This window comes from Lonchura striata, chromosome 11, assembly GCF_050655825.1.
Source record: "Lonchura striata isolate lonStrDom1 chromosome 11, ASM5065582v1, whole genome shotgun sequence".
Classification (NCBI taxonomy): Eukaryota; Metazoa; Chordata; class Aves; order Passeriformes; family Estrildidae; genus Lonchura; species Lonchura striata.
Window position 1 is genome coordinate 6,779,657 of NC_140713.1, and position 25,499 is coordinate 6,805,155.

General features: G+C 44.6%; 1 protein-coding gene and 1 long non-coding RNA gene across 4 annotated transcripts; one reads left to right on the plus strand and one right to left on the minus strand.

Annotated features, from left to right (window-relative positions):
* Positions 1-32: 32 nt before the first annotated feature.
* Positions 33-8,549, minus strand: CEBPG (CCAAT enhancer binding protein gamma). Of its 3 annotated transcripts, none has more exons than XM_085589439.1 (2): positions 8,415-8,549; positions 33-2,105 (listed from the first exon to the last, which is right to left on the minus strand). In XM_085589439.1, exon 2 carries the CDS (start codon positions 1,993-1,995, stop codon positions 1,543-1,545), a length of 453 nt encoding a protein of 150 aa, XP_085445565.1. In that variant the 5' UTR covers positions 1,996-2,105; positions 8,415-8,549; the 3' UTR covers positions 33-1,542. The 3 variants fall into 3 exon arrangements, with proteins under 3 accessions (XP_085445565.1, XP_077642389.1, XP_077642390.1); XM_077786263.2 differs by lacking the exon at positions 8,415-8,549 and adding an exon at positions 7,100-7,175; XM_077786264.2 differs by lacking the exon at positions 8,415-8,549 and adding an exon at positions 2,999-3,489.
* A 159-nt stretch (positions 8,550-8,708) lies between these two features.
* On the plus strand, positions 8,709-25,423 carry LOC146766372 (uncharacterized). The gene is made up of 3 exons (XR_014957811.1): positions 8,709-16,800; positions 18,727-23,398; positions 24,515-25,423. It is a non-coding gene; the product is annotated as an uncharacterized LOC146766372 (long non-coding RNA).
* The last annotated feature ends 76 nt before the right edge of the window (positions 25,424-25,499 follow it).

Sequence of the window (25,499 nt, forward strand, 5' to 3'; positions counted from 1 at the left end):
GGGGAATAGAAAAGGGATGGGGAAAATGAGGCTACTACAAGCAAAACATTTTTATTAGCTTCTGGTATTTCAACCCTACCAACTTCAGATGCAGTTAGAATGAAAAAAAACATATTAAAAAGTCTAACATAATCCAAAACAATCCATAAAAGTTTTCCACATGTATTAAAAGTTTAAATTCAAAAAAGAACTTTTCAAGGTTTCATTCTCTAACAATATCTTCATAGAGATAACATCCAAGTTTTTTTCCTAAGTGCTGATACAAAGCAAATAAGCATCCTCCAAATTAATCTATGGACAAAGGTAGTGGAAGAGGGAAATTAATACAGTGTAGTAATCTACAAGACAGACACACAGGTTAAATGTAAAATAACCATACCATCAATGAAATATTTAAAAATTAAAATAAATTAAAGTTACATCAAAGTTCCTGCTTTACTTTGTTTAAATCCTCAGTATAGCACATAGCACTGTATTATGGAACATGGCAAAGACTAAGCAGTAGCAATAAAATGGTTGCTACAGAAAAACTTCTATGGAAATAAAACAAGACTAAAGATATTCCTTCACACAGATGTATGATGGCTGTAGAAATTTCATCTAATCAGTTACTAGGGCCATTTATTTTTAAAATCACTGTAAATTTCTATAAGATTAACGTCAGCCAGTAGTGATCCATACATCCCAGCTGAACACCTGCTGTCCTGCCCCTTCCATTGCTAAGCCAAGCTGCACTTTTTGTTCTCTCCAATACATCTCCCTCCCAGCAAGAACGCAATTTTGCAGGGCACAGTTTTTTGGTAGCATTTTGAAATTTTCTGAAAACAAACTTGTTCTCATAAGGCCCCAGTCACTATGTGAGCAGTATGAAATACAAGCTTAAATAAAAGGCTTTGTCAGTGTGCTGCTTTGCCTCTTGTACAGGATGCTTCATGTGCCATTTGGAGGCCAACTGCCTGGATATGTTGTCGGAGCACATTGTTATTTTTCTGGTGAACACTGGTAAGCATCGCAGCTCATTATCACTACAACCTCCCCATCAACTGTAACTGGACAGGAGGGACCTATGTGGTGCTTCAAAGGACTTCAATTCTACAGATTTAAAGTACAAAGCAAAAATTCTCCACAGTCTTTGCAGTTTGTAATATGTAATGGAGAAAAACAGAGGGCTAAAATATGTTAACAGGTATTTAAAGATGTTCTATCCAATTACAAGCTTCTGATATTACAGTGAGCCATCCTGCTGGATTCCTCCCATTATGTGACTCTAAAATGGTAACTAAATATTCCAGTGAAAACGTTATCTCCTAAATATTACATTCCTTGTTGGCTAGGAGTTCAGATCTGCATAAATCTTTGAGGAGAAAAATATTTAAAACACCCTAACCAGTTTCTGGTTTAATTGTTACAAATCTTCAGTGTTAAATTTACAAGAAGAAAATCTCCACAAAACAATGACTAAAGGTACAGTTTTTGCTGGGTTACTGCATGGGCACTGCAGACAAGCTGCAGCTCAAAAGTTTTTTATAAGGTCGCAGGTGTCTACTGTCCACTGTTCTCTGGATTTGTTGTGGTGGTCTCAGTGCCAACAGGTTGCACATTATCTGCAAAATTGTGGGCATGCTCAAGGAACAAGTCTTTCAGTACGCTCAGCTCCTTGGTCAGGAGTTTAATTTTTGCCTCTAAACGTTCATTTTCTTCTTTAAGCTGGTTGACCCTTTGCAGTGTGTCCTGTGCCTTCTGCTTGCTCTTTAAGCGGCTCTTTTTCACTGCCATGTTGTTCCTCTCTCTGCGCTGACGGTACTCATCACTGTTTCTATCCACAAAGGAACTCTTCTTTCCCTGTTTGCTCGGAGGCACAGCTTTGCCTCCACCACCAGGACTAACTGGCACCAGCTGGGGAACCTGCTGCAGGCCACTGGAGTGTGCTTGAGTGTGAATCACACTTACTCCGCTCGCATCTGTGGTGGTGTTCTGTTGGGATGTCTTGCTCATTTGTGCAGGCTGTTCTTGGACACAACAGAATATATTAGGAGACTGAAAACTCTTGGCTTTCTAGAAGGTGATTCCAACAGATCTTCACATGGATGAAGAGCAAGTTGAACCTAGTAGGGGGAAAAAAGAAGCTATTAAAGATGTTGGTTTCAGCTACAATCTTATACATCACTGGCTTTAGCATAAAGTACTGATGGCACATCTGGCAGTAATACATCATAACTGTGCTGGAAGTGGACAAGCTGCCAACTACATTTCTGAAGTCTCAAACATATTTGGATTGGATGGGACTATTACTGGGTCATCTAGTCAAGCTGTTTGAATTGTTCACTGGCTTCACTCAGTTATTCCAAAGCCATCCCTGATGGATGGGTGTCTAGCCTAGCCTCAAATATCTCCAGTTTCACAACCTCTGTCTTGGCAACATGTTCCACTGTCTAACTTTTCCTCCAGTTATACAATTTTCTTAAGTTTTCAGACTGCAGTTTTCCTTCTGTGGCTTAAACCTATTAACAGCCTGACTCTTGACCAACAGGGGTATTTGATCCTTGTCCTCTTCGGACCACATCTCTGGGTGTATCTGCAGACAAATTCCTCCCTGATCTCTTTTCTCTGGAGCAAGGGTGCTCAGTCTGTCCACCTTTTCTCAACCATCTTACAGCACTTGTTTTGCAGATGATGTTCAAAATTATGGCTGTCCTAAGGTCTACTAGTACTGAGTGGAAAAATAAATATGAAAAAAGCGCATTGCAAAGGTTCTGGGTGACATTCTACCACAAGCAGCATGCTGAGCCTGAACAGTATGAATGAAGCAGGTGGGAAAGGAGCACAGGGTGATTGCAGTGTAGATCACTACACTCCAACAGAGGACTGTCACCCATCAAAAGACAGCAACCACAGCTGACTCATCCACAAAGAAGGTCACCTGCATGGTTGGTGCACTGGTCATTGTCTGCTCTCCTCTCCAGCACACCCAATCCTGATGAGCAAGACATCCTCTCACCTGACTCACGTTCTGCCGCTGCTCAGGTCAGCCTGCTCCTGGCCCTACTGGTGGCACAAGGAGGATTCCACCACAGCTGCAAGGACATGGCCCTGGCAAGGCTAACAGCTGGTCCCCTTCTCTTCTCATCTCACAGGATGACTTCCTATATGCCTGGGAGAGAAGAGGGGAAGGACAACAGGATGGTCCTAAGCTCCTGAAACACCTACCTATGGCTCCAATGAAAAATACTCAGTGATCAGTCAAATCAGTGTGGATTTGTCATGTTGAAGAAAAGCATTTAACTGGCACTAATCAATCCTATTCCAATGTCAGACTGTGCAGCAGCTGTGCAGCCCAGCACTGTCACACACATGCAGTATCACAGGACCAGTGTGACACATCCTCCAGAGGGCTGAGAAAAGCAAGCAGCTGCAGCAGCAGGGCAGTGCTGCCTGCCAGGATGGGCAGTGTCAGGAACACCTGAGAGCTGCAGCAGTGCTGGGCAGTGTCAGGAACACCTGAGAGCTGCAGCAGTGCTGGGCAGTGCTGCCTGCCAGGATGGGCAGTGTCAGGAACACCTGAGAGCTGCAGCAGCAGGGCAGTGCTGCCTGCCAGGATGGGCAGTGTCAGGAACACCTGAGAGCTGCAGCAGTGCTGGGCAGTGCTGCCTGCCAGGATGGGCAGTGTCAGGAACACCCGAGAGCTGCAGCAGTGCTGGGCAGTGCTGCCTGCCAGGATGGGCAGTTTCCAGCCCAGGAACACCTCTTGCATCCATAACAGCAGATGGATGGCTGATGGCTGGAGGGATGTGTGAGAGGTCTGTAGTGAGCTCCTGTGTGTCATTGATCCTTCTAAACTCACAGGTTCATGTGTACTGTTCCTGATTGTTTTTCTCAGCAGTCTGAGTTGTTTTAATTTTGGATGGGCTATCATTAAACTGTTAAAATTCAACTGTGTAGATCAATGGCACATTTTCTTTCATGTTGAAGGAGCCACAATGAGATGCAGCTGATGCAGAGTGTGGTTCAATAACATTCATGGAAAAGCCCACTAAATTTGGCTTGAATGTTTCTCAAAATTAATATTCTCTGTCACCAAGAGGTCTTCCCACTTGTGAAGATATATGAGTATACCCACACCCTTCTTATAAAGAAATCTTTTCATTTTCCCATTTCAGGGCAGAATGAGACCATCAACAACCACTTTTTGACATCTGTGGAGCTGAATCTAAATACATAGTGTCTAACACCTTAGTGTTAATATTTTCCCAATTTTAACTCATAAAGCAACTTTTGTAAACCATGTTTCATTCTCAGATCCTGACCTAACAAGCAGTTAGGTTGGGCAGTTGAACTGAATACCCAGCTAACAAGGTGTTCCTGTGCCCCAACACCAGACTGGCAGGGCCGGTTGTAGTAGCTGTGCATGTGTAATTGCACAGACATTTTTAGTCAAGGTGTAAGTGTATGCACTGGCCTTGTCTGTATTTTAAAATAGAGGATTTCTGCAGCCCTCAAAACATACACAGTTCCCTTAGGTTGTGTCTGACAAGTACATTTTGGACACCTTTTCCAAATCAAACAGAATGCTCTGTTGTCCCCTCTGCTTCAACACATTTCAGTGCTTGCAAAGTTCACCTGCACAGGCCAGTTATGTAACCCACACCATTTTCACAATCTGATTTTTGTGCCCCATGAGCTACTACAGAGAAAACAGTGGGTCCTGCCTTCAAAGGAATGCCACCTGACATGTAACAAGTTTCTTCATATCACCAGATTGCATGTGCTACTTCTCTCTATGCTATCAAAACTATTTAATACTGCTTTAACACTTCTTTCCTATCTCTATCAGATTTCAATGAAAAAAAACCAATTTGTCCCATTAAACCTAATATTAATGGAGTATTTTAGTTGGGCAGTACATGGATATAAGCAGAGAAGATAATGAGTGTCACACCTCTCAAGCAAGAATTCCAGCCCTGCCTTGCTAGAACAGACCTCCCTCAGCTCCTTCCCACTGGAATTGATTTGATTTTTATTAAATTGCTATTTCTTGAGTGAGACAGGCTCTTATCTGGCCTGATGACCAGACCCCTTAAGTGGGACAGGTGACACCTGGATTCCTGTCCCACTCCAAAGAATAAAGTAGCACTAACTGTACTGCACCATGGAGCTACAGAGCGCCAACAACTGAGGCTTGGAACTCCTTTTTGCCTGGTGATTTGGAGGCTGGATGCCCATCACCAATTGTCAGAAAGCTACCCCAGGTAGCAACAGGTGCTACGGGCATCCTTCAGCAGAGACTGCAAGGAGATTTAAAGGCAGCAGGTGTGAGACACACAGAGGGGACTCTCAAGAAGGGTGAGGACATTGGGAGAGGCCCTGAAGGTGGGGAGGCACACAGGGCTCCAGTCCCAGCCCGTGTACCACCCCACGCCTCTGCACACAGGTTGCTGTCCTGTGGCTGCTCTGCACACAGGTTGCTGTCCTGTGGCTGCTCTGCACACAGGTTGCTGTCCTGTGGCTGCTCTGCACACAGGTTGCTGTCCTGTGGCTGTGTGCCAGCCCCAGCACAGCAGGAGACAACTCCTCAGAGAGCCAGCCCAGCTTCCCAGCATCTTGTTCCCATAAAGCTGCTCATGAGCTTCAGCGCAGCGACAGCCCTAGGCTGGTTCCACCCAACACATGGTACTGTTTCCAGTGGCCAGTTAGAACTGCCTGGTTCTCTCCTTGGGCCACCAACTGGCCACCCAGGAAACCAGCTGGCCACCCACTACAGCATAATAGCTGGTAACTCAAGAGGTGTCTTCTCAGGCAGAAAGATGTTTCTTACTGTCTCACACTACTCCTCAGGGACCAATGAAGCAATGAAGGCCTTCACTTGCTTTCACACATACAGAAATAAAGACATTTAACTTCCAAATGTGTGCTTCTGTTTTGTCAATCAAATCAGTATTGTTTTTTAACTTGGTAGCAAAAAATACAAAGTGTTTCTGCTCCATTCTCGAGGTGTGACTGTGGCGATTCCAATCATTAGTCAGAATAACTATATTGCACAAATTCACAAAGCTGTCTTGTCAAATGCAGAATCGATGCCAATCTGAACAGCAATAGGTGGCCTCTCTTCCTTTAGACTTCACTAGGAATACCCTGATAGGATCCAAGTCTAGATTCCAATGACCCTGTACTAACCCCAAGCACACATTTGCTGAACAATGGGAGGGCCGACTCCTGCACGGCTCACACTCACAGGTTTGCAGGAGCTGATGCTCTCACACACTCAAGGCTGGGCAACAATGCTTTCGACACTAGGTAGCTCAATCCCATCATTTCTTGCCATAGCTGACAACATCACTTTTACACATTTATTTCAGAGTCTCTATTTTTAATACACGTCTTAAAAATCAAATACACTCTGAAGTCCTTCACAGACTGTAACGGAACACATAAACATGAACTTTAAGATGACAGAACCCCAAACACTAGGAGGCAAGGAGGTATCAAAAGACTGTCTTTCGAATATAAAACGGCAGCTGTGATTTCTAAGGACAAACCAACTCCTCAAATCCCAAAGTTCTGCCAGTTATAAGCTTGTACTTCGCGAATGAGCTCTGCACGGCAGCGCTACGGAGCCGCCACTCTTCCTGCCGGATGTCAGCGCCACCGCGGCGCTCGCTGCCGGCCCAAGCCCCGGTGTGAAACTCGCCTCCGGGGCTCCGGGAATTCGCGGACCCCGCCGCACCTGCCCGGGCTCCCCGGCCGGGCGCGCTCCGCCCCGCCGCCCGGCGCCCCGGAGCCGCCCCGGAGCCGCCCCGCCGCGGCCTCGCTCCCCCCGCCCCGGGCCGGGAGCGACCGCGGGCACCGGGACCGGCCCGGCCCTCCCCGGCGGGCCCATGGCGCCGCCGCCGCCCTCCTCGGGCCGCCCGCCCGCCGAGGCCGCGCTGCTCCTCCCCCGTCCGAGCGGGCGCGGGGGTGCCCGGCGCTGCCAAGCCGTGACTTCACCGGGGGAGGGGAGGGGAGGGCGCCGGGGCCGCCCGCCGATTGCATCACGCGCTGCGAGCGGGCCCGGCGGGCGGGGGCGGCCGCGGCCGCGGCCCCGGCGCGCGCCCCCCGCGCTTACCTGAGCGGCGCGAGCGGCGGGAGGGGCCGGGCGGGCCGCGCTCGGTACCGTGCGCGCGGCGAGCGCCGATTGCGACACCGCGCGCGGCCCCGCCCCGGGTGATGCAACCGCCGCGCGGGCGGCAGCGCGCGGCCAACCCGCGCCCGCGCGGGGCGGGGCCGCGCGCCAGGGGCTCGCGTGGGAGGGGCGCGCGCGCCACGGGCTCCGCGCCGGCCCTGAGGGAGCCCGGCCCGGCCTGAGGGAGCCCGGCCCCGGCCTGAGGGAGCCCGGCCCGGCCTGAGGGAGCCCGGCCCGGCCTGAGCCCGGCCCCGGCCTGAGGGAGCCCGGCCCGGCCTGAGGGAGCCCGGCCCGGCCTGAGCCCGGCCCCGGCCTGAGGGAGCCCGGCCTGAGGGAGCCCGGCCTGAGGGAGCCCGGCCCGGCCTGAGGGAACCCGGCCCGGCCTGAGCCCGGCCCGGCCTGAGGGAGCCCGGCCCGGCCTGAGGGAGCCCGGCCTGAGCCCGGCCCCGGCCTGAGGGAGCCCGGCCCGGCCTGAGGGAGCTCCGTCACAGCCTGAGCCCGGCCCCGGCCTGAGCCCGGCCCGGCCTGAGGGAGCCCGGCCCGGCCTGAGCCCGGCCCGGCCTGAGGGAGCTCGGCCCGGCCTGAGGGAGCCCGGCCCTGAGGGAGCCCGGCCCGGCCTGAGGGAGCCCGGCCCGGCCTGAGGGAGCCCGGCCCTGAGGGAGCCCGGCCCGGCCTGAGGGAGCCCGGCCCTGAGGGAGCCCGGCCCGGCCTGAGGGAGCCCGGCCCTGAGGGAGCCCGGCCCGGCCTGAGGGAACCCGGCCCGGCCTGAGGGAGCCCGGCCCCGGCCTGAGGGAGCTCCGTCACAGCCTGAACCCGGCCCGGCCTGAGGGAGCCCGGCCCCGGCCTGAGGGAGCTCCGTCACGGCCGGACGAGCCCGGCTCGGCCTGAGGGAGCCAGTCACGGCCTGAGCCCGGCCCCGGCCGCCCGCAGGGTCTGTGTCCCTGCGCTGCCGCCGCCGCGCTGAAGGAGAAGGCGCTGGCGGCCCCACCGTGTCGCTGCCCGGCTGTGCCCCCGAGCCGCCCGCCCCTCTCCGACGGGGCCCGGCCGAGAGGCGCCGCGCCCGGCCCGGAGGCTGGCGGGGGGCGAGGGCCTGCCGGTACTTCGGGAGGGTGCGGCGCCTCCCGCAGCCCCGGGGCAGAAGCCCAAACCGCGTTTCGCGGCCGAGTCCTGCAGGGGCAGAGCGGGGAGCTCCCGCGGGCCCGGCGGGCGGGGCGGCGCAGCCTCGGTGTGCCCGGGCCGGGCGGTGTCCGGGGCGTACCTGGCACAGCTCCTGCGTTCGATCCTCGTGTGCGCCCCTCCGGGACGGGCTGGACTCCATGAGCCCCGTGGCTCTCTTGCAGTGCAGAACGTTCTGTGATTCTGGTGAACTTGGTCAGTGCCCCACGGGCATCGAAGTTGATAGTGCTGTGTTTCTGTACCGATTGGTATCTTCTAATTGTTCCCAGGCTGTTAATTAACACCTGGCAGTGTATTCCCATCGCGGTTCTAGCTGCCGTGTGGTTTGCTTCCGTAGATCCTTGTGAGATCAAGGGGAAGGAATGCTAAAGGCATCTCAAAAAAAGTATCAACAGTTCTCTTAAGAACAGAAATTACGGCAAATTTCTAGATTTCATAATTCACAATTTATTTTTATTTTCTAACTTACTATTAGAAAATAAATCCTAAATGCTGGCAGACTAGGAAACATCTGGATCATGGAGTTAAATGTCAAAGGAAGATTTTGCACCATTTCACTGGTATGTTTGTTGTAATAAAATACATCACTTTTTGTGGAGAAAAGTTTTTTTGCCCTTAATATTTTCCAGACACTTTAGTTTACATAACTTTTGTTCTGCCCAAACAAGCATTTACGATACATATACACACATGCTCACATCTCAAACTGTGTGGGAGCAAGGTGTGTTTGCAGCTCCCTGAGTGGGAAATGTACAATACACAGGTGTGTGTGTGTTTGCAGTGGGCAGGTCTGAAAATCATCTATTTATAAGGTAGGCAAGTTTGGAACAAGTTCAAGTGTGCAGGCAGTTCCAATACAGTTGGAAAAGTGAGATGTTTTTAATGTAGAGGAAAAAAGAAGTTAAGGATGAATGCTACTCTGGTTTAGCACACAGACCTGCTTGAAAATGTTTTATGTCTGCAAAAGACTTGCGAAGAATTAGATTTGTAAATACAGTTGCAGACCTCAGTCATGTAGATACAATTATTTATACTTACCGTTTTTATGGCTGTCTGATGTTGTGGAAGGGGTTTGTTTCTGTAAAGGACCTTGGAAAATAAACCATATTTGCAGAAAAATTCTGAGGGTTAGTCTGGGCAAACAGTTTTACTCGGCTCATTTACCACAAAGATACTTTTCCTTGTCAGTCATCAAGTATTTGCTTGAACTCCTCTAATGTTTTTCTGTTTCTTAATTAAAATGGTTACATTTTCTGTGACAATGATTCATACATCTATAGCTAGAGTGAAATTCCAGGTAAGCTTTAAACATCCTTTGTTCACAATAGTTAAGTGTGTGTGCTTTTAGTATGCTTTCGTAGGATTTTAGAGCACTTTATGACCATTCATTCATTAATCCTCATCAAAGATAGCTGAGGAAAATAAAATGCAGGCACACTTAGTCTCACAGAGTCTGACTATTTTAAACATTAAAGCTCACACATAATTCCCTGCATGTAAGACACTCCAGTGCTTGGTTGGCATGATGTCCTGTTAAAAGAAACCATCACACAGTGTACTTCAGCTTTTGCAGGATTTAAAATAGAATATCACAGGAGCAATCTAAAAGGTAAGCATGGAAATATATGGACAGCTGGGCTGTGGCATTGAAATACACATTTACCTGCCCATGAGAGGTTGGGCCAGAGGAGCAGCCTGATCCCTGCTGGGCCAGAGCCCTTCTCACTCTGCTTCTGGGGTGTTCCTACAGCAACTGCTTACCCTGTGGCTACAGATAATGCTGTAATAGTGTCTTACTTGCACATGCATTATCCAGTCTCACAATTGTTTAAAGACTTTAGTCCTGGAAGAGCATTACACCGATATTCAGTGTCTTCAAATAATCTGCAGCAATTCACATTTAGAGGCAGCAAGGCCAGTGAGGGGATGGAAACACTGGGAACAGGAGTCAGAAGGTACAAAGGGGAGAGGAGCCTGTAGGGACAAGTGTCTCTGTTCACTGCCCGTGCAGTGTGAGCCCTCAACACAAAATCATTAACGAGTTCCCTGGTGCCTTTCACTTAGAGCAAAACCTGCTTTGTTGCCCATGGAATAGTTTCTGTTGTGTCTGATTCCACTGTTCACCCGTGTTCCCTCTGTCTTCATGGGTAATTATTTCTTTGTCTTAAAAACCCTACAAACTCCTGGACTACAATTTACATGTTAAAAATATATTTATTTCCAAAAGCATTTTCTGGGGTTTCCCTCATGGGTAGGCTTTAGCTGTATTTTTTTTTTTTTTTAATTCAGACTTGCACATTTCAGTTAAAAGTTCACTTTTCACACATCATGCTGCTGTGTACTCTTTCACTCTGGTCTAACAGTCCAAAGAAATTCTAGAGAAGAAATTACTAATTTTTAGAGAATTACTACTTTCTAGAGAAGAAATTACTAATTTCTCTCCAGTGATATAGAACACAGAAGAATAAATATGTAGTTTTACAGGTGGAAATAAACAGGCCCTTTAGGTAAAAACACATAATTCCAGGCTGTGAGGAGTACTCAGATGACTCAGATGTATTTAAGGGCAAATGCACTGATTGTACCAAAATATAACCTTTTCTTGGTAATTGCTACCTCTTTTCTTGGTAATCTCAACCTAGCTTTACTCAAAGCTGGAAAGATTCAATATGATTACATTCCTTATGATCACCAAGCAGATGGCATTCATTCAGGAATATCCCAGAAAATATAAAGTCTGTAATAGAGGTTTTCTGTAATCTTATTATTGCAAATCTCCCTTCTCTTAACAGCCCTGCATTTTGGTATTACAATGATTACTTTCTGTGTTCAGGACTGACCTGCACCAAGACCAAAATCCTGTTGTTAGAAAACTGCATTTTGCAGAGCTGAGGCTATTAAAGCTTCAGAAAGCAGAAGGACGCCGAGTTTCTTTTCTTGGGACTCTGGCTATATTTTAAAAAATTAAAGAGGAAAAGCAATATGAATAGCTCTGCCTATTTGTTTGACAGAGCTTATACTTCCTAAGCACAGAGTTTGGTTTTTCACTATGATTTAATAATGTAAAAGACAGAAACTTGTCTGTTAATAGCTGATTTGTCAGAGGTAGCCTTTTTGACTGGGTGGGGGGAAAGGAAAGATTGCAGAGTGGTGGCCACTATATCAGTATCATGCTGCTAATTGTAGCACTGACTCACTGCAGCCTTGGAAAGTTACAGCGCTTTTGTTCTAGCAAATACTAAGGAAAGAAAGGAACCAATCTGTTCTAATAGCAAACATCCATTTTATTGTCGCATTGCCTGGAGTTCATTTGCAGGAAAAATCGAGTGCCTTTGTTCTTTCTCTCTATGCAGCTAATAAGTTTTGTAACTAAGTATTTCCAGTTTCTAGTTCTGCATCTTCCAGAACTACTCCCCTTTATTTGCAGTTATCAAAGTATCCAGGTTATCTAGCCATCTAGAGTTACTTATACTGGTTTCTGAAAATCAATTAACTCAATTACATGTCCAAACTAAATGCAGTGGTTCTCACATGGAGAAGGACAAAAAAACCCGTAATAGACAGCTGTTCCCCACAACTTCAGCAGTGATACCAAAAGGAATCAGGCTAACACAGAAATCTTACAGTGTCTGAAAAAACTAATAGATCAATGAGATATATACATCATATAGTAGAAAAGTAATGCATTGGTGATTTGTATGCTTTTACCACAAACCCAAGCTGTCACTGCTATAGGCATTACATGCTGTGCTTCTCCAGCTACCACTGTTCACGTTCCCTCTCCAGCTTTGAGGGGACTGAGAGGTTTTGTACTTCAACCTTAATCAACTGGCTTCATCTAGGCAGAGTCTGCAATAGCGGTGCCCTGAGATTTGATTTCCTAATTGCCGTATTTTTGTTTCATGCTGTTATCAGGAAGGTAATCTTTTTAATCAGAAACTGTTAGCAAGCACCTTCAGAATCGGCCAACTGTACAGATAAAGTTGTGCCCACTTCTGCAGGTTTCACTTTTTTGTGTGGTATTCTGGTTAGTAGGTTGGGTTCTTCAGCAGTCACATATCAGAGTCTTCTCTTTTGTAGCTACAGAATACTGTTGATTGTAATTTATATTTTAATGGAATCCTTACTCATTCTGTGCTGTCATGCTGTCAGGAATTTGTTCTTCAATCCAGGCCAGCTCAGGTTCTCCAATACCAATATTCCATTTCACCAGATGGTACTTGGACCTGAGAAATGTGCCATTACAGCCATGGCTTCTTGAGGGATTTGAAGGCAGAGGAACGTCTCGTTACCTTTGTGACAATTCTTTGCACATAAAAGTACTGTCACAAAAATATGTACTATTTCAAAATTTAACATATATCATCCCATCTCTTCACTATATTCTAGTGGACTGCTTAGGAGATGACCAACATATTTTAGGTGTATAAAGATGATACATTAGAGTTCAGTAGCCACATGTCCCTTTGAAGTGAATGAAGTAGCTAATGTTACTCTCTGTGACCTTCTATGGAAATACCAGGATATGGAGTTAGAAGCTTTCTTGTAGGTATTTGAATTTAAAAATATCAAATACGTCCCTAAAGAATGGCTGGTCTGTGAGGAGGCTTCTCAGTGTGTCAACCCAAAGTGTTCAGATTTCTGGAAGATCATCTAACAGAAAGAATGAACACTATACTCCTTTACAGTTTGTTTTTTTTAAAGAGTTTTACAAACATGTGTTTGAGTGTTCTCTGGCTTTGCTCTGATGTCTAGTGATCCAATAAAAATCAGTGTAAGCCTTTGTTGTGAATTTCACTGGGGCTTGGCTTGATTTTTACTCGAGCTTCTCTAGTAATTGTACTAAACAATAAAACTGCAAGACTTCTTGGTATCTACAGGTATCTAAAGAACGTGACAGGGATCTGTAGACTGCCACTGATTGTTTTGGGGGTTTGCTGCCATGTGTATGTAAAATGTTAGGTAAGATGAAGGCTGCATAGCTAAAGATGAGTAAAAACAAAATAGATTAATTGATTGAAAGAAAAATACTATTTATTGTATGAGTATATGTGCATATATAAAATCTGGTTCAAAAGAGACTTGTTAGAACTGAACAAGTCTGAGCGAGAATTAATGGCCCACACCTGGGAATAAGAGGTGAATTCTCAAGTATCCAGGTTTAGTAATTGCCACACCTGTCCTATATTCCCAAAAGCATAAATGAGGCCTGCAAGGATTTAGATAGCTTAGCTTCTGAATGCACCGTGCCATGGCTCTTTTCCAAGGCATCATCAGTCACCACATGAAAATCCCCACCCATAATTACTAGGGCATTATTTATCACAGGGCATACTCTAGTGAAGAACTTTACCTTATTCCTGTGATATCAAGAAGAGTGAATAGTTTTCGTCATTAATTTGATGCAAACTTCAAAATGGTTCAGAGCAGAAGCCTAAAATAAATACCCTTCCAGAAAAGCAATGAAATTGGAGAGACATAACTTTGGTTATGGTCTCATGGTTTTGTAAAGATGAGGACACAAACTGCATTCTTATAAATGGCTTTATTATTCCCTGCAACCAATGTGACCTCTAAAACACCATGAAAAGTTTAAAAAACAGCCATTTGAAAGAGAAAACTGAGAGTCTGGCACCTGGCAGAGGACAGTCCACCTGATTGTTTACTCCACCTCAATTCTGTTCATGAACATGAATAGAAAATGAATTATTTATCATTGTACAAAATATGTGGGAGGACAGTTTGAGAAAATGTATTGGCAATTGCAACATGTCTGTCATTGACCTCCTGCTGCTAACACTGGAGGAGAATTTTGGATGAGATAATCAGTGACTGATACTTTGGTCAGGCATGCAGACTCTATCTTTTGTCCCCAACAGAAAAGAAGGTAAGTACTGACCTCAGCAGGGCCAGTCTTCCTTCCAGAATGTCAATTCTTTGCATTTGGTGAGTTAACAGTTTCTAGTTCTGATGCCTTAGGATTCAGCTGTTACATTTTTTCAGATCCTGTACTGCTTTAGTGTATAACTCTGAAACTCCATAGCCTGTCAGCTGCTGTTCTCCCATTTTATTCAAAGCAATTCCTCTCTAGGCCTGAAACTCAAGGACACCTCACTGTCTCAGCCCCCAAGAGATGTAAACAACAGTGAATTGGGGGGACAAACTTGGAGTAAATTACTTCATTATCTGAAACTGTAATTGGGGGATTAACCCCTGATATGTAAAAGGACCAAACTTATAACTGTGTGAAAAACTTGTGACCATTGTCCATCTTGGGTGTAGCCCCTTGGAGCCTTTGACTGCCCAAAGTGTGCTTAAGGGAAACATTCAATAAATACCCACTTCTCTTTTCTGAATTTTGTCTAGCCTCTGTTTTATGTAGCCACTCCAAGGCACCAGTTCTCTTGCCTCCTGAAACAGAAGTATTTTCCAAAGAAGCAGTGGGGCACAGCTTTCTGCTTAGGCTCTGCTAACCTTCAAACTTAAGGCAGGCTACCAGAAGAACAAAGCAATTGCACTTACACTTGCAGGCATCTGAATATCTCTGTCACTGTGAACTTACAAGACACAATCTGGGTTTGTATTGAATATAAACATTACAGACAAATTTGTAGAAAAAACCACTTTGTAGCATGTTCCAGAAACATCCGGTTTTCTCTACTCTCAGCAGTAATTCGATCAGACTTCCCTCTAATAGGAGAAGTTTGTGCTCCCTCCATCACTACATGTCCTTTGCATTCATCTTTGTGCACCTGTGAAATTCAACTTGGCAAATCTCTGTACAGAGGAGTCTCCTCATTCTGAGTTGTTTAGCCATCATATGGGGGTTTCATGCGTCAAGCATGATTTATTTCAGAAGTTCTCCCACAATTAAGACATAATTGAAGTTATCCGGAATCCTTCCCAAAAAGAGAATTCAGGCTCAGCAATGTTACAACAACATTGATGTCAGTGATTTACAGTGGAACAACCTGTTTGCAAAAATATGGGGTAAAAGAGAGTAACAAGCAAAGGAAAAGCTGATGACAGCACAGAACACTTCAAAACACTGAACCTGCTCTCACGGACTCTCAAGTGCACTGGCAACCAACCACCTGCAGCTGGCAGAGACTGAGACCTACCCTACAGGAGCACTGCTGTCCCTGAAGTCTTCTACTGCACACTCCATATTTGTTGAGCATGCACATTCTAGAGAGGACTTCACCAAGGTGCACAGAAATTGTAGAAAGTGCATAGTGAATATGGTAAAAGTCACAATCATTTGTGCAGGTTTTTGAGGCTCTCCTCCAGGGACTACAGGCTTTGCCTTCAAGTCACCTGCAGGCCTATTGTAAATGGGGTTTGGCAGTTGGAGAAAAGGACTTTGCTTACCAGGAAAAGAGATTCTTCAAGGTATGTTTGTTTATGTGTGCTTTTGTATCACATCCTCTTTCTCTTCTTGTGTAAAGCCCTTTGACATTAGGGGACTCAGCAAGTGGGACAAAGGGTCTAATGCACGTGATGGTCTTTTTCCTTGCTGTGAACAAAATGAAGACATCATGAGTGCACACAGGTGTAGTGTACTCCTGGCAGGAGCATGTACATAGGCAGCCACTTCAGGAGAGCTCCAGCTTTGAGAAACTTCTGCACTGCTAGCAAGATAATGTGGGATGTTGTGCTTTAGTGGTGCCATAGCTAACTGAAAAAACTCAGTTTTTTCAGAACAAGTGCCAATGCCTTAAACACAAAATGTTTATAACAAAATATTTGTGTGAACACTGATTTAATGTAGGGGCATTTACTCAACACCAGTGTATGGCATCATCAGAGAACACTGGAGCAGTCTGAAGCAGCCTGTGTATCTTTGGCTTCCCTCCATGAAGGCTGTAGCTCTCATGGCAGCTCACAGTCAGCTCTCAGACACCTCATGCTGTAGCAGCACTGGTAGCTGAGCTATGGAAACTAAAGAGCTGCATCCTTAACTTTCTTTCTGACTGTTTTTTAGTAGATTTCTGGAAAGGTTTTCAGCCCACTTAAAATGCGGGAAGTCACACATTCAGATGCTCCCCCACCAGATGGATGTGATCAAAATACGTAGAGCCAAGGACACAGAGGTGTTGCTGTGCTGCAAGGGAGATTTGGCTGTGTAGCTCTGAGCCCACTGAAACTAAAAGGCAAGGGGCACTGGAGCAAAGCACCTTCCTGAAGGCTGGCTTTGCACTTAATATGTCACAAGATCAGAGTTCTTCCCACAGCATTTTCCACAGTTTGAGCATATAGCATTTCCTCTTAATAGGGACACATACATTTATATGGATTGTCTTCCATTAACACTGGCACCATTTTTTGGATATTCAGTGGAAACAGCAGCTGAACCTGCACAGATATGTACAAGGGACAACTGCAGTCAAGAGCCCCACAGTGTCTTCAACTCCATAAAAGAGATGGAAATGGGAGCCTCAGACTTTATCAGTGACATCCTGAATTGGGTAAGTGGTGTTTATATCAGTTTATTAATCAAGGAGAAAAGTAATTCCCATGTGGTCTAGACCCTACCATAGATGCAAATGATCTCTTGATGACTTAAATTAAATGTAAATGGTCAATAAACCCTGCACTTAGTCACATAAATGCTTCCTCTACTAAGCCTTTCTAACGCATCCCAGAACATTCATACTGGTGGGGAATAGCCCTTTTCTAAATGGAAAATACCCAACATAATGCCAGCTGTATTAGCTGTGGCAACTGTCAGCAGTTGTTTCTCTGTCAGGGAGCAACAGGTTTCTGTACACTTTCCTGTCCTTGTCTTTTGCAGCTGAGCCTCAGATTGCAGACAACCAGCATGGATTCAGCCTTCCCATGCTATGGGTTCTGTGTCACACAGCTTTTTAAATCATCATTTTCCTTTTAAAGTCATATATTTTAGTAAAATAAAAGAAAGAACTGCAGCACAACTAAAACATGTTGCATGAATTCTTTTTTAAATCATGCAACTCATGTAATTAAAAATCTGGAATTTTTGCCTGCTTTAAAGAATACAGGAGTTATTTTTCTGAAATTAAATTTTAGTTTGTCAAGTTGAATTTCACTTTACATTTACTACATTCATGTCATAAATGTGAGCAGCTTGTACTGCTCATATTCACCATTAATATAATTATATAACATTAATATAATCTTGGTGTTTGTCATGGAATGTAGGATTTATGCTTATATTACATGTAATTTGATTAATATTAGTGTTGCCCTGTTCTTTTGAGAGTTTTAAAGTTATTATACAAGTTCCTATGCCTTCTGATATTTCCATATTTCAACTGACTTTTCTCACACACTGTTCATGTAAATAAAGATTGTTTCACTTTTTTTTTTGTGGGTGGAGAGAATTGATGGACTGTTGGTTTGACCAGTGTGGTTGGAGAGGTGGCAGTTTCACCCTCCAATCCACTGTCACTTTTGCTATTGTATATATACTGCAGTCAGAAAATCAAGTTTGCTTTTTTTGGATTCCTTTTCTTTCCTTTTACATCTACCCTGCTTCTGTGGGTTACTTTGTGTCACAGTGTGACAAATTAGCATCTAGCATAATTGTTTAGGCTTGAAAGACTTATTCAAAGTGAATAATTTAGAGTCCAAAACCTTACTCACATTTCCTATCTTTAATTACAGCAGAAGAAAAAAATATACTTTTTTGCTGTATGGGAGCCCATTTCATAGTTTGTTCATTTTTTACTTGAAAACACATGTAGTTTGCAAGGACTTTTTGTTTGGAATTAGAGACCTCTTAGCCCTGGGGTCTTGCTGAATGATTAGCCTTCATTATACTTAGCTCTTCTAATAAGTATGGCCAGGGAAGTCACATGGCATTGTTGATCTCTCTTATCTGAGGAGCAGTGTCTTTTCAGCATTGTTTATGAGCTTTTAGATACCCAAACCTTGCAAAAAATCTCGTACTGTCACTGGCTTTTTACTTCCTGAAATATTATTGCAAGCAAAATACTTTTATGATTCCATAAAATGAGTAAAAAATATAATGGCTTCCATCAAAAGAAATCTTCTGATTGTATTTGTATGAATTCTGATAATATTTATTTCAAACTGTTCTGTAGCTCAGATGTCAGCTGCCTTTAAACATTAAGCAGAAAGAATGGTTTATTCCAAGCATCATCATTTGAAGTAGCCAGTCCTGTTTTCCTCCAAACTTTTGAAACTTTGGATTCTAGATTTTCATCTGTCTGTAATCTTTTCAGGAAAACTCTACTGATTATTAGACTCACTTGCTTTCTGATTAAGTCTTATTTCACATAAGACTTGTTTTACCTGAACATAAGATTCCAGTTTGAACAAAAAAAAGTAAATCTGAAGGTCTTGAGGAGCTCATGTGGTGGTGAGTAAAGACTCCTTATTTCAATTAACAGGAGTGGCATGCTGAATGTTACCGTGGCAACTTGTGTTCCTGTGAGGAAGTGAAGTGTGATGTTTCTGAGAGGTCAGAAGAGGAGTTACCCAGCAGTGCCAGGTTCTTTCTCTGGGTGTTTCAGTGACCTTGGAAATCTCTGCAGGGAAGGAAGGGCCATGTCTCGTGTCACAGGAGAGCTGTGCTGCCCTGAGCTGCTGCAGGTCAGTGTGCCAAGGGGGAACCTCGGCTCCCTGCCAGCTCCAAAGGATGAGCTCCTCCTCTCTGCAGGGGCTACTCCTGGGAGAGTCAAGGAAGTTCTGATGCCACAAGTGCCACTATGATAAACTGATAACAAAACTGTGATCCTTTCCAAGCTAAGACTGCCTCTGACTTGCTTCCTCCCTCTCTGCACCTGTTGTTCCCCCATGCTGGTGGCTGGTTTGATCACGGCTTGGATTCATTGGGGATGGCACTAAGTGACTCTCAGAACTTTGCTGAGCTTCCTTCCTTCCTCACCTCCCTTTCCTCCTGCTGCCATTGACATTTTTTTATTTTAGCCAGCTCTTGCTTGGATTACTCATGCCAGTAATCCCTTGGCTAATAGTGGGATAATTAAAGAAAACTGAATTTATCTCAACAGGGGGGTCAGATTTTAAGATCCAAGATGGCATCTGCTCTGAGCAGTAAAATTGCTTCCTCTTAATTTAGAGTCAATACTTACAGAACCTCACATTTTAAAAGACTAATCGAGTGTGTTCCCAAAACTTTCTGCCATTGAAGTTGAATGCTTTATGACATTAATAAAAAAAGGTTTACACCAAAAGAATATTATCTTCATATTTTATAATCTTAGTCCTTAATTCCATAGGTACTTTCAGCATCAAATATTTGCAGGCTGGCAATCAAAACTGGGAGGTCATGGGTTATCCCAGTGCCAGTGAATCTCACAATAGCTTCACTGGAATCTCACAATAGGAGTAGAAAAAGCCCACCAGATCCTTGAGTTCTCTGAGGGCTCTCATGCTGGAGTCTGATTTAGCAATGTCTTCATCTGTGAGACAACATGAGGCTTTCAGATCCATTTTGTACTACAGAATGTAAACTTTTATCACGTTTTTACTCTTTAGCCTAATCCTGATCCTTGTAACAATCTCTCCTAAAGGGAAATAAGTTGGATGAGAGCATAGAATTTTGTCCATGTCAAGGTCTAAGTTTTATGACACGATGTGTCATGTACTAAAATACATAATAAAGAAATGCCATGGCTAAAATATGTAATTAAGAAATGGCTATTTTTATAAGTTGATCTTTCTCTTAATTTCCAGTCCCAGTGCTCTCCCTTTTCATATCTTCTTCTGTTAGTACATTTCTTGTGTAGCAAAGCATCTCTTTCTATACTTCTGGAAAATGCTTAACTTTTTTGGTATTTTTGTCATATATATTTTTTTTTTCAGAAACTCAAAAAATAATGTCTACAGTGCAAACTACCTATAAAGAGTGATGAAGCCTGAGGAATGCTGTCTCGTCTTCTTTTTGAAAGTCTTTTGAGAACAGCAAAATGTAACACCTAAGTCAGTGGCAAGATTCCTTATTACTTAAGCAGTCTTCTCAAGTAGTAGCTCAGCTTTGTAGATGTACCTTCTCGAAACCAGATTTTGGATTGACTATGGACTGCCAAAGTTATGCTTAAAATCCGCCTTTTACATTAAAAGGGCAGGTCTGAATAATGTTGCAGGATGACTACATGAGTATTTTCAAAGGATTCATGCACAGTCATATATAAGAGACAAATAAGGGTATTTTCTTTGTAATTCAGTGTTACCTCCCAGTGTTCATGTAGGTGTGCTTTGAAACCAATGTAGTTGTTGGGTCTTAGATGCCACTTTAGGTAATTCTGCAAATTGCTGTTTTATGGAGAAGCTCATTATCATAATGGACTTTGGGTATCAGAGTGAATTACTCACACAAGAGAGGAGATGCTGCTGCTCTAACGAGCAGGATTTTGGTAAATACTGATGCTAACCCAGCTGTGCAGTCCTGCTGACAAGACTATTAAGTCACTGTTATTTCAGCATCTAGTTTTAGGTACAATTTAGGACATTGAGATTTGTAAATCTGAGTTCCCTGCACAGTTCATGTAGGCACCTTGAGAGCATCTTCATTAAATGCTGGAAGTTGGTGTCATCTGAGTGGGAAAAAATTGCATAATTTTTCTGGATTTACAAGCTTTTAAATCTCTGGGTTTGGATTACCTCTTGTATAATGCCACGAAAAGTAGCTAGTCAAAGTCTAAGAGCCACAATGTTCAGAGAATATTTTGAGTACACCTCCCTAAAAGCACAGTTGGGAATTGAGTTTGGGGTAGGATACCCTTTTACTGTTCTGCTGCTTTATGTCCTGCTGCATAATTTGTATGCCAGGTAAGGGTCTGCACAGATTCCTACTGAGACCAATGAGAGTCTTCAATCCAGTAGACTTGGCCTAGGGTCTAAAAGAAAATAAGCTGTATTTTCTATATTTCTTGGCAGCTCACCTCAGAGATAAATTTATTTCAGATAAAAAAATTATCTGTTTCCATTTAAAAAAACAGCAAACAAAAAGGCACTGTATGAAAGGATTTCCTTTGTAGGAATGCAGTAGTCAAACTTTTGCATGCTCATTGGTGGTGATATTAGGAGGCTGATATTAGGGGATAGGAGAGATTAAATACTCAGCTTTGTTATGTATTTCTTGTATGGCCTCGGCAAATCATTCATCTCACAGCTCTCTAGCTATGAAATGGAGAGTTATAAACTGCTCCATCATCCAGGGAGATGTAACATGAACAAATTAAAGATGATGAGCCATTCATGGTGAGAGAAACCATTGAAGTTTGTAAGGTAAAGACAATTGGAAATTCAGGTGTGAAAGAAAGGAGGTTATAATTTAATCAGAGGTGAAATACTAAAGAGAGAGAGAGTGAATGGGTGATTGTTGATAGTGGAATGGATTGTGGCCAAATACTGAGCAAAGGGATACCTGATGCATGCTATTAGAACTACTGTTAAACATCATAACATCATTTGTGGAAGTCTTAAGGCAAAGGTGATGGCCTAGTGCAGCAGAAGGAAACAGTGCACTGAGAGATGAGGAGCAACAGTGTCACTTGTTGAGTTGTTTTTTGGTGGTATTTCAACTGTATGTTCCTTGGAGCAGGATTTAATCCTGTATCTGAAAAACATCTGCAGTGTTTCGGGCACAGTGGATGTGGTCAGTGAAATATGGTTCTATTTATAAGAGAGGAACTGTGTATGTAATGGCTCATTAACCATGCAAAGATTGTGAATGGATAAAAAATACTTCACAGACTGATTGGTGCAAGGTTACAGGTGACAAGCTGGAAACAGATTGGGCTGTGAGGATCATTTGAATGGAAGTGAGCAATTATCAGGTAAATGGAAATGAGAAATGCCCTCAGTCACCTAGCTTGGAAATTGCAAAGGACTGAGCTCTCAGTAGAAGAGCCAGGAGTCAGTAGAGCAGAAGGATACCAAGAATTGTTAGACACCCTGAAAACAAGGGGAATGGTACAAAAAAAAAAAAAAAAAAGAAGAGGAAAATAACATGGATTAGAGTTGGTTCACCTTGGAGTTGTGTTTCTCCAAAGGAGAAAAGCTGTAATGATAAAGTCATTAAATCATCTGTTGTTGGACCAAAAAGCACATTAAAAAATGATAAGCAGTCCCCAGCTGCCTTTCCCAGCTGAAGGGAAGGTTCTGGTTGACTTGTCAGACACTGCTGCATTCTGATCTACGGGCCTCCAAGGCTTTGGCATATAAAGTCTTTTCCTTTGAAAATTGTCATGTGTGGCAGCTTTTATGTGCAGTATCATGTGTCTCCTCCCTGGGGCAGAAAACACAACAGGGGAGGGGAGAAGTTTGTGTTTCAGTGTATCACAACAAGTAAGATGGTAGATTGCCAGCTCTTTATTTGCGTAGGAAACCACTGCTGCTCCATCCCTGCTACTCCCCAGGTGCACTCAGGAAGAAGCAGTGAGGATAATACCTCTTGTCCCTCCCACGACAGCTGTCCCATCCTTTCTGCTCCACATTGCCCACCCTGGTCTTCTTTCCTCCCACCAGTCCTGCAGGTGGGAGAGAGCAGAGGCTGGGCTGTTGCTGCCATTCACCCCAAGAAGTTTTGCATGCAAACTCCTGCCTGGAGCTTTGTCAGTAGCAATGAAATATTCTGGTTTAACAAGGTAGTAAAATAAATGTGCAGTTGCACTGCAGTTCCTAACAGGGCTGCCACATGCTATGCTGTGCACAAGCTGCCAGGCTGTTGGATCAGCAGGCAGAGCTCCATCCTGCAGCCAGTAACTCATCCTGGAGCCCACGGGACTGAAAGGCCTGAGAACAACACAGGAGCAGAGTTCAGGTGAAAAAATAAAGAGACTTCAGTGTTTCAGTGCAATTAAAACCTCTTAATCGTCACAAATGCACTTGGTCACATTCCTTCCCAGTGATGTTGGTCTGATGTTTCCTTCCCTGAGCACAAAGGCGTGCAGCTGACTCGGCACAGGTGACTCTCACTGCTGGTTTGAGTTGTGGAGCACTTTACTCGCCCTCCCTGAGCTTCTGGACAGCAAGATCTGCTTTGGGATGGAAGAATAGCACCCTCAAGAGTTGACAGCGCTGCTTCAGGGAGCCATGGTATGCAACATGCATCCTTCCTCTCTTAGTTAAATCAGCTCCCTGTTTGTATAACTTAAGCAACAAGTTTTCTCTTTAATATTTGAAGTATTCAGTATCAATCACTGTTGATATGAATGGGGAAATAAGCATTTCTGCTTGTTTGAGGGTGAGACAGTTTTAAGTATTTTATTTGTCTTCAAACAGGGAGTAAAAATAAAAAGACAAAGATATGTCTTTTTGGTAAGTCTGGGAACATTATTTTGTACTATATTAAAATAATTTGAACTGGAATTTAGGATTCCAAGTAAAAATAGAAAACTTTAAAAGTTCTTAACTTAGATAAAAGGGGTCTATGTAAAAAAAAAACCCCAAAACTGAGCAAACCAGTCCTTAAATTGTGGGGACTTGTTAGTTAATTACAGTAATTAGGAATGGAATCTGATCCTAAACGTTCTGATTTACTTTAATTTTTTTTAACATGTAGTTAGGCCTTAATTTCAGAATGATTATAAAATGTGAGAGTGTTTTAAGGACTTGAGAGGTGTAGGTATTGTTATTAAATCACAAGCTTAGTGATACAATTCTGCTTACACTTTCTTAGTTATCTTTCTGCTGTTTCGTGCAGCAGTGACTTTTTGTTTTAAATGTTCATGGCCTATTCCTGTTTCTGCCGACTTCAGTCAGACAAGGCCTCTTGAAAACTCTAAGAATAAACTACTTACCAGCTTTTATTCCAGATGATATCTTTCCCAGCAGGCAAAATGTCCAGCTATGTGTTCATCCCATTTCAGGAAATGGGTTCACTTGAGTAGAACAAGCTGAATTTGGACAGTCAGGGACATTTTACTCTCTACTCTGAAACACCCAAGACTCACTCCTGTCACAGACTTGAGGCTTTTCCTCTGATCCAGGATTTTGTTCAGAGTTCTTATGAGTGTTTTTGTTGCTTAGACAGTGCTGCAGCTCCTTGTGGAAGCAGCCCTGTGAGGCACTGCTACTGCATTGAAACCAAGACATATAATTTTAGAAAATACTGACTGCATATAAAACAATTTAGGATTAGGTTTTTTTCAATTGATAGTGAAAAGTATACTCTGTGATCTGTAAATTAATGTTTCCCTGCTGTAATTACAGAATCCAGTCTCCTGAGAGGACCTTGGAGTGTGCCAACTGACTCTGCTGGCCTAGCATTTGCTCATGAAACAAAAGTTCACACCTGCATTGTGTGGAAAAAAAAAAAAAAAAGGCGTTTTGGTGCATTGTCATTTTTGTTTCCCGTTGAATCCTTTGAATTTTTAATTGCAAGAAATCTGTCAAACCCTTTCTGAGGAATTTACTGTCACAAGTTTCTCTTTCACGAAAACACTCCGAACTAAGAATTGCATCTTTTTTTCTCCAGCCATCACTATGTTTGATTCCTTTTCCCTGAAGATCTTTCTGTAGCGTCCTTAAGCCCGCACCTGCTCCAGGTGGGCTTGGCTTGTCCTTTCAAAGGGACCCTCAGAACCAGGAGAGCTGAATGCCCGTGGGACTGCCCAAGGTGCACCCGGGTGCAGTACAAGTAGGGACAGACACATCTATTCGCGTACTGCGAGTGATGGCAGCAAGAGGAGTGCTGTGCATCCTCACCCCGCCCGAACTGAAGCTTGAGACGGAGGCTCCTGAGGAGACTCTGACCTATACCCAGGAGGCACAGGGAAGCGGTGGCTGGGACTCGCAGCTCCTCTCCAGCCCCGCATTGCGGGAACATTGATGCCCCCCGGAGAAGGGGTCTGGGCAGGCCGCCGGGCCGGGCACACGCCGCAGCGCACAGGGACAGCCGGCCACGGCCGCGTTAGCCCGGGTCAAGGCCGGGAGGCGGCCCGTGCCCGGCACTGCTCGAGATCGCTGAGCGTGCGGTTGGCGAAATCCGGCATTAAATTTACCTGCTCGATTCGAGCGGGGAATGAAGCGGACCGCGGATGACCCGACTCGGGCTGTTCCGCGCTGGCGGGGCAGCTCCTCCGGGCTTGGGACCGGCGGTAGCGGCCGGATACCCAGGGCGGCCCGGCCGATCGCCTCCGGAGCCGGGAGCCGCCGCGGCCACCGAGCTCTCCGACCCTGCCCGCCGGGGCATCCC

Coding starts and splice junctions, on each gene's coding strand:
- CEBPG (XM_085589439.1), bottom strand. CDS start 1,995: ATGAGCAAGACATCCCAACAGAACACCACCACAGATGCGAGCGGAGTA.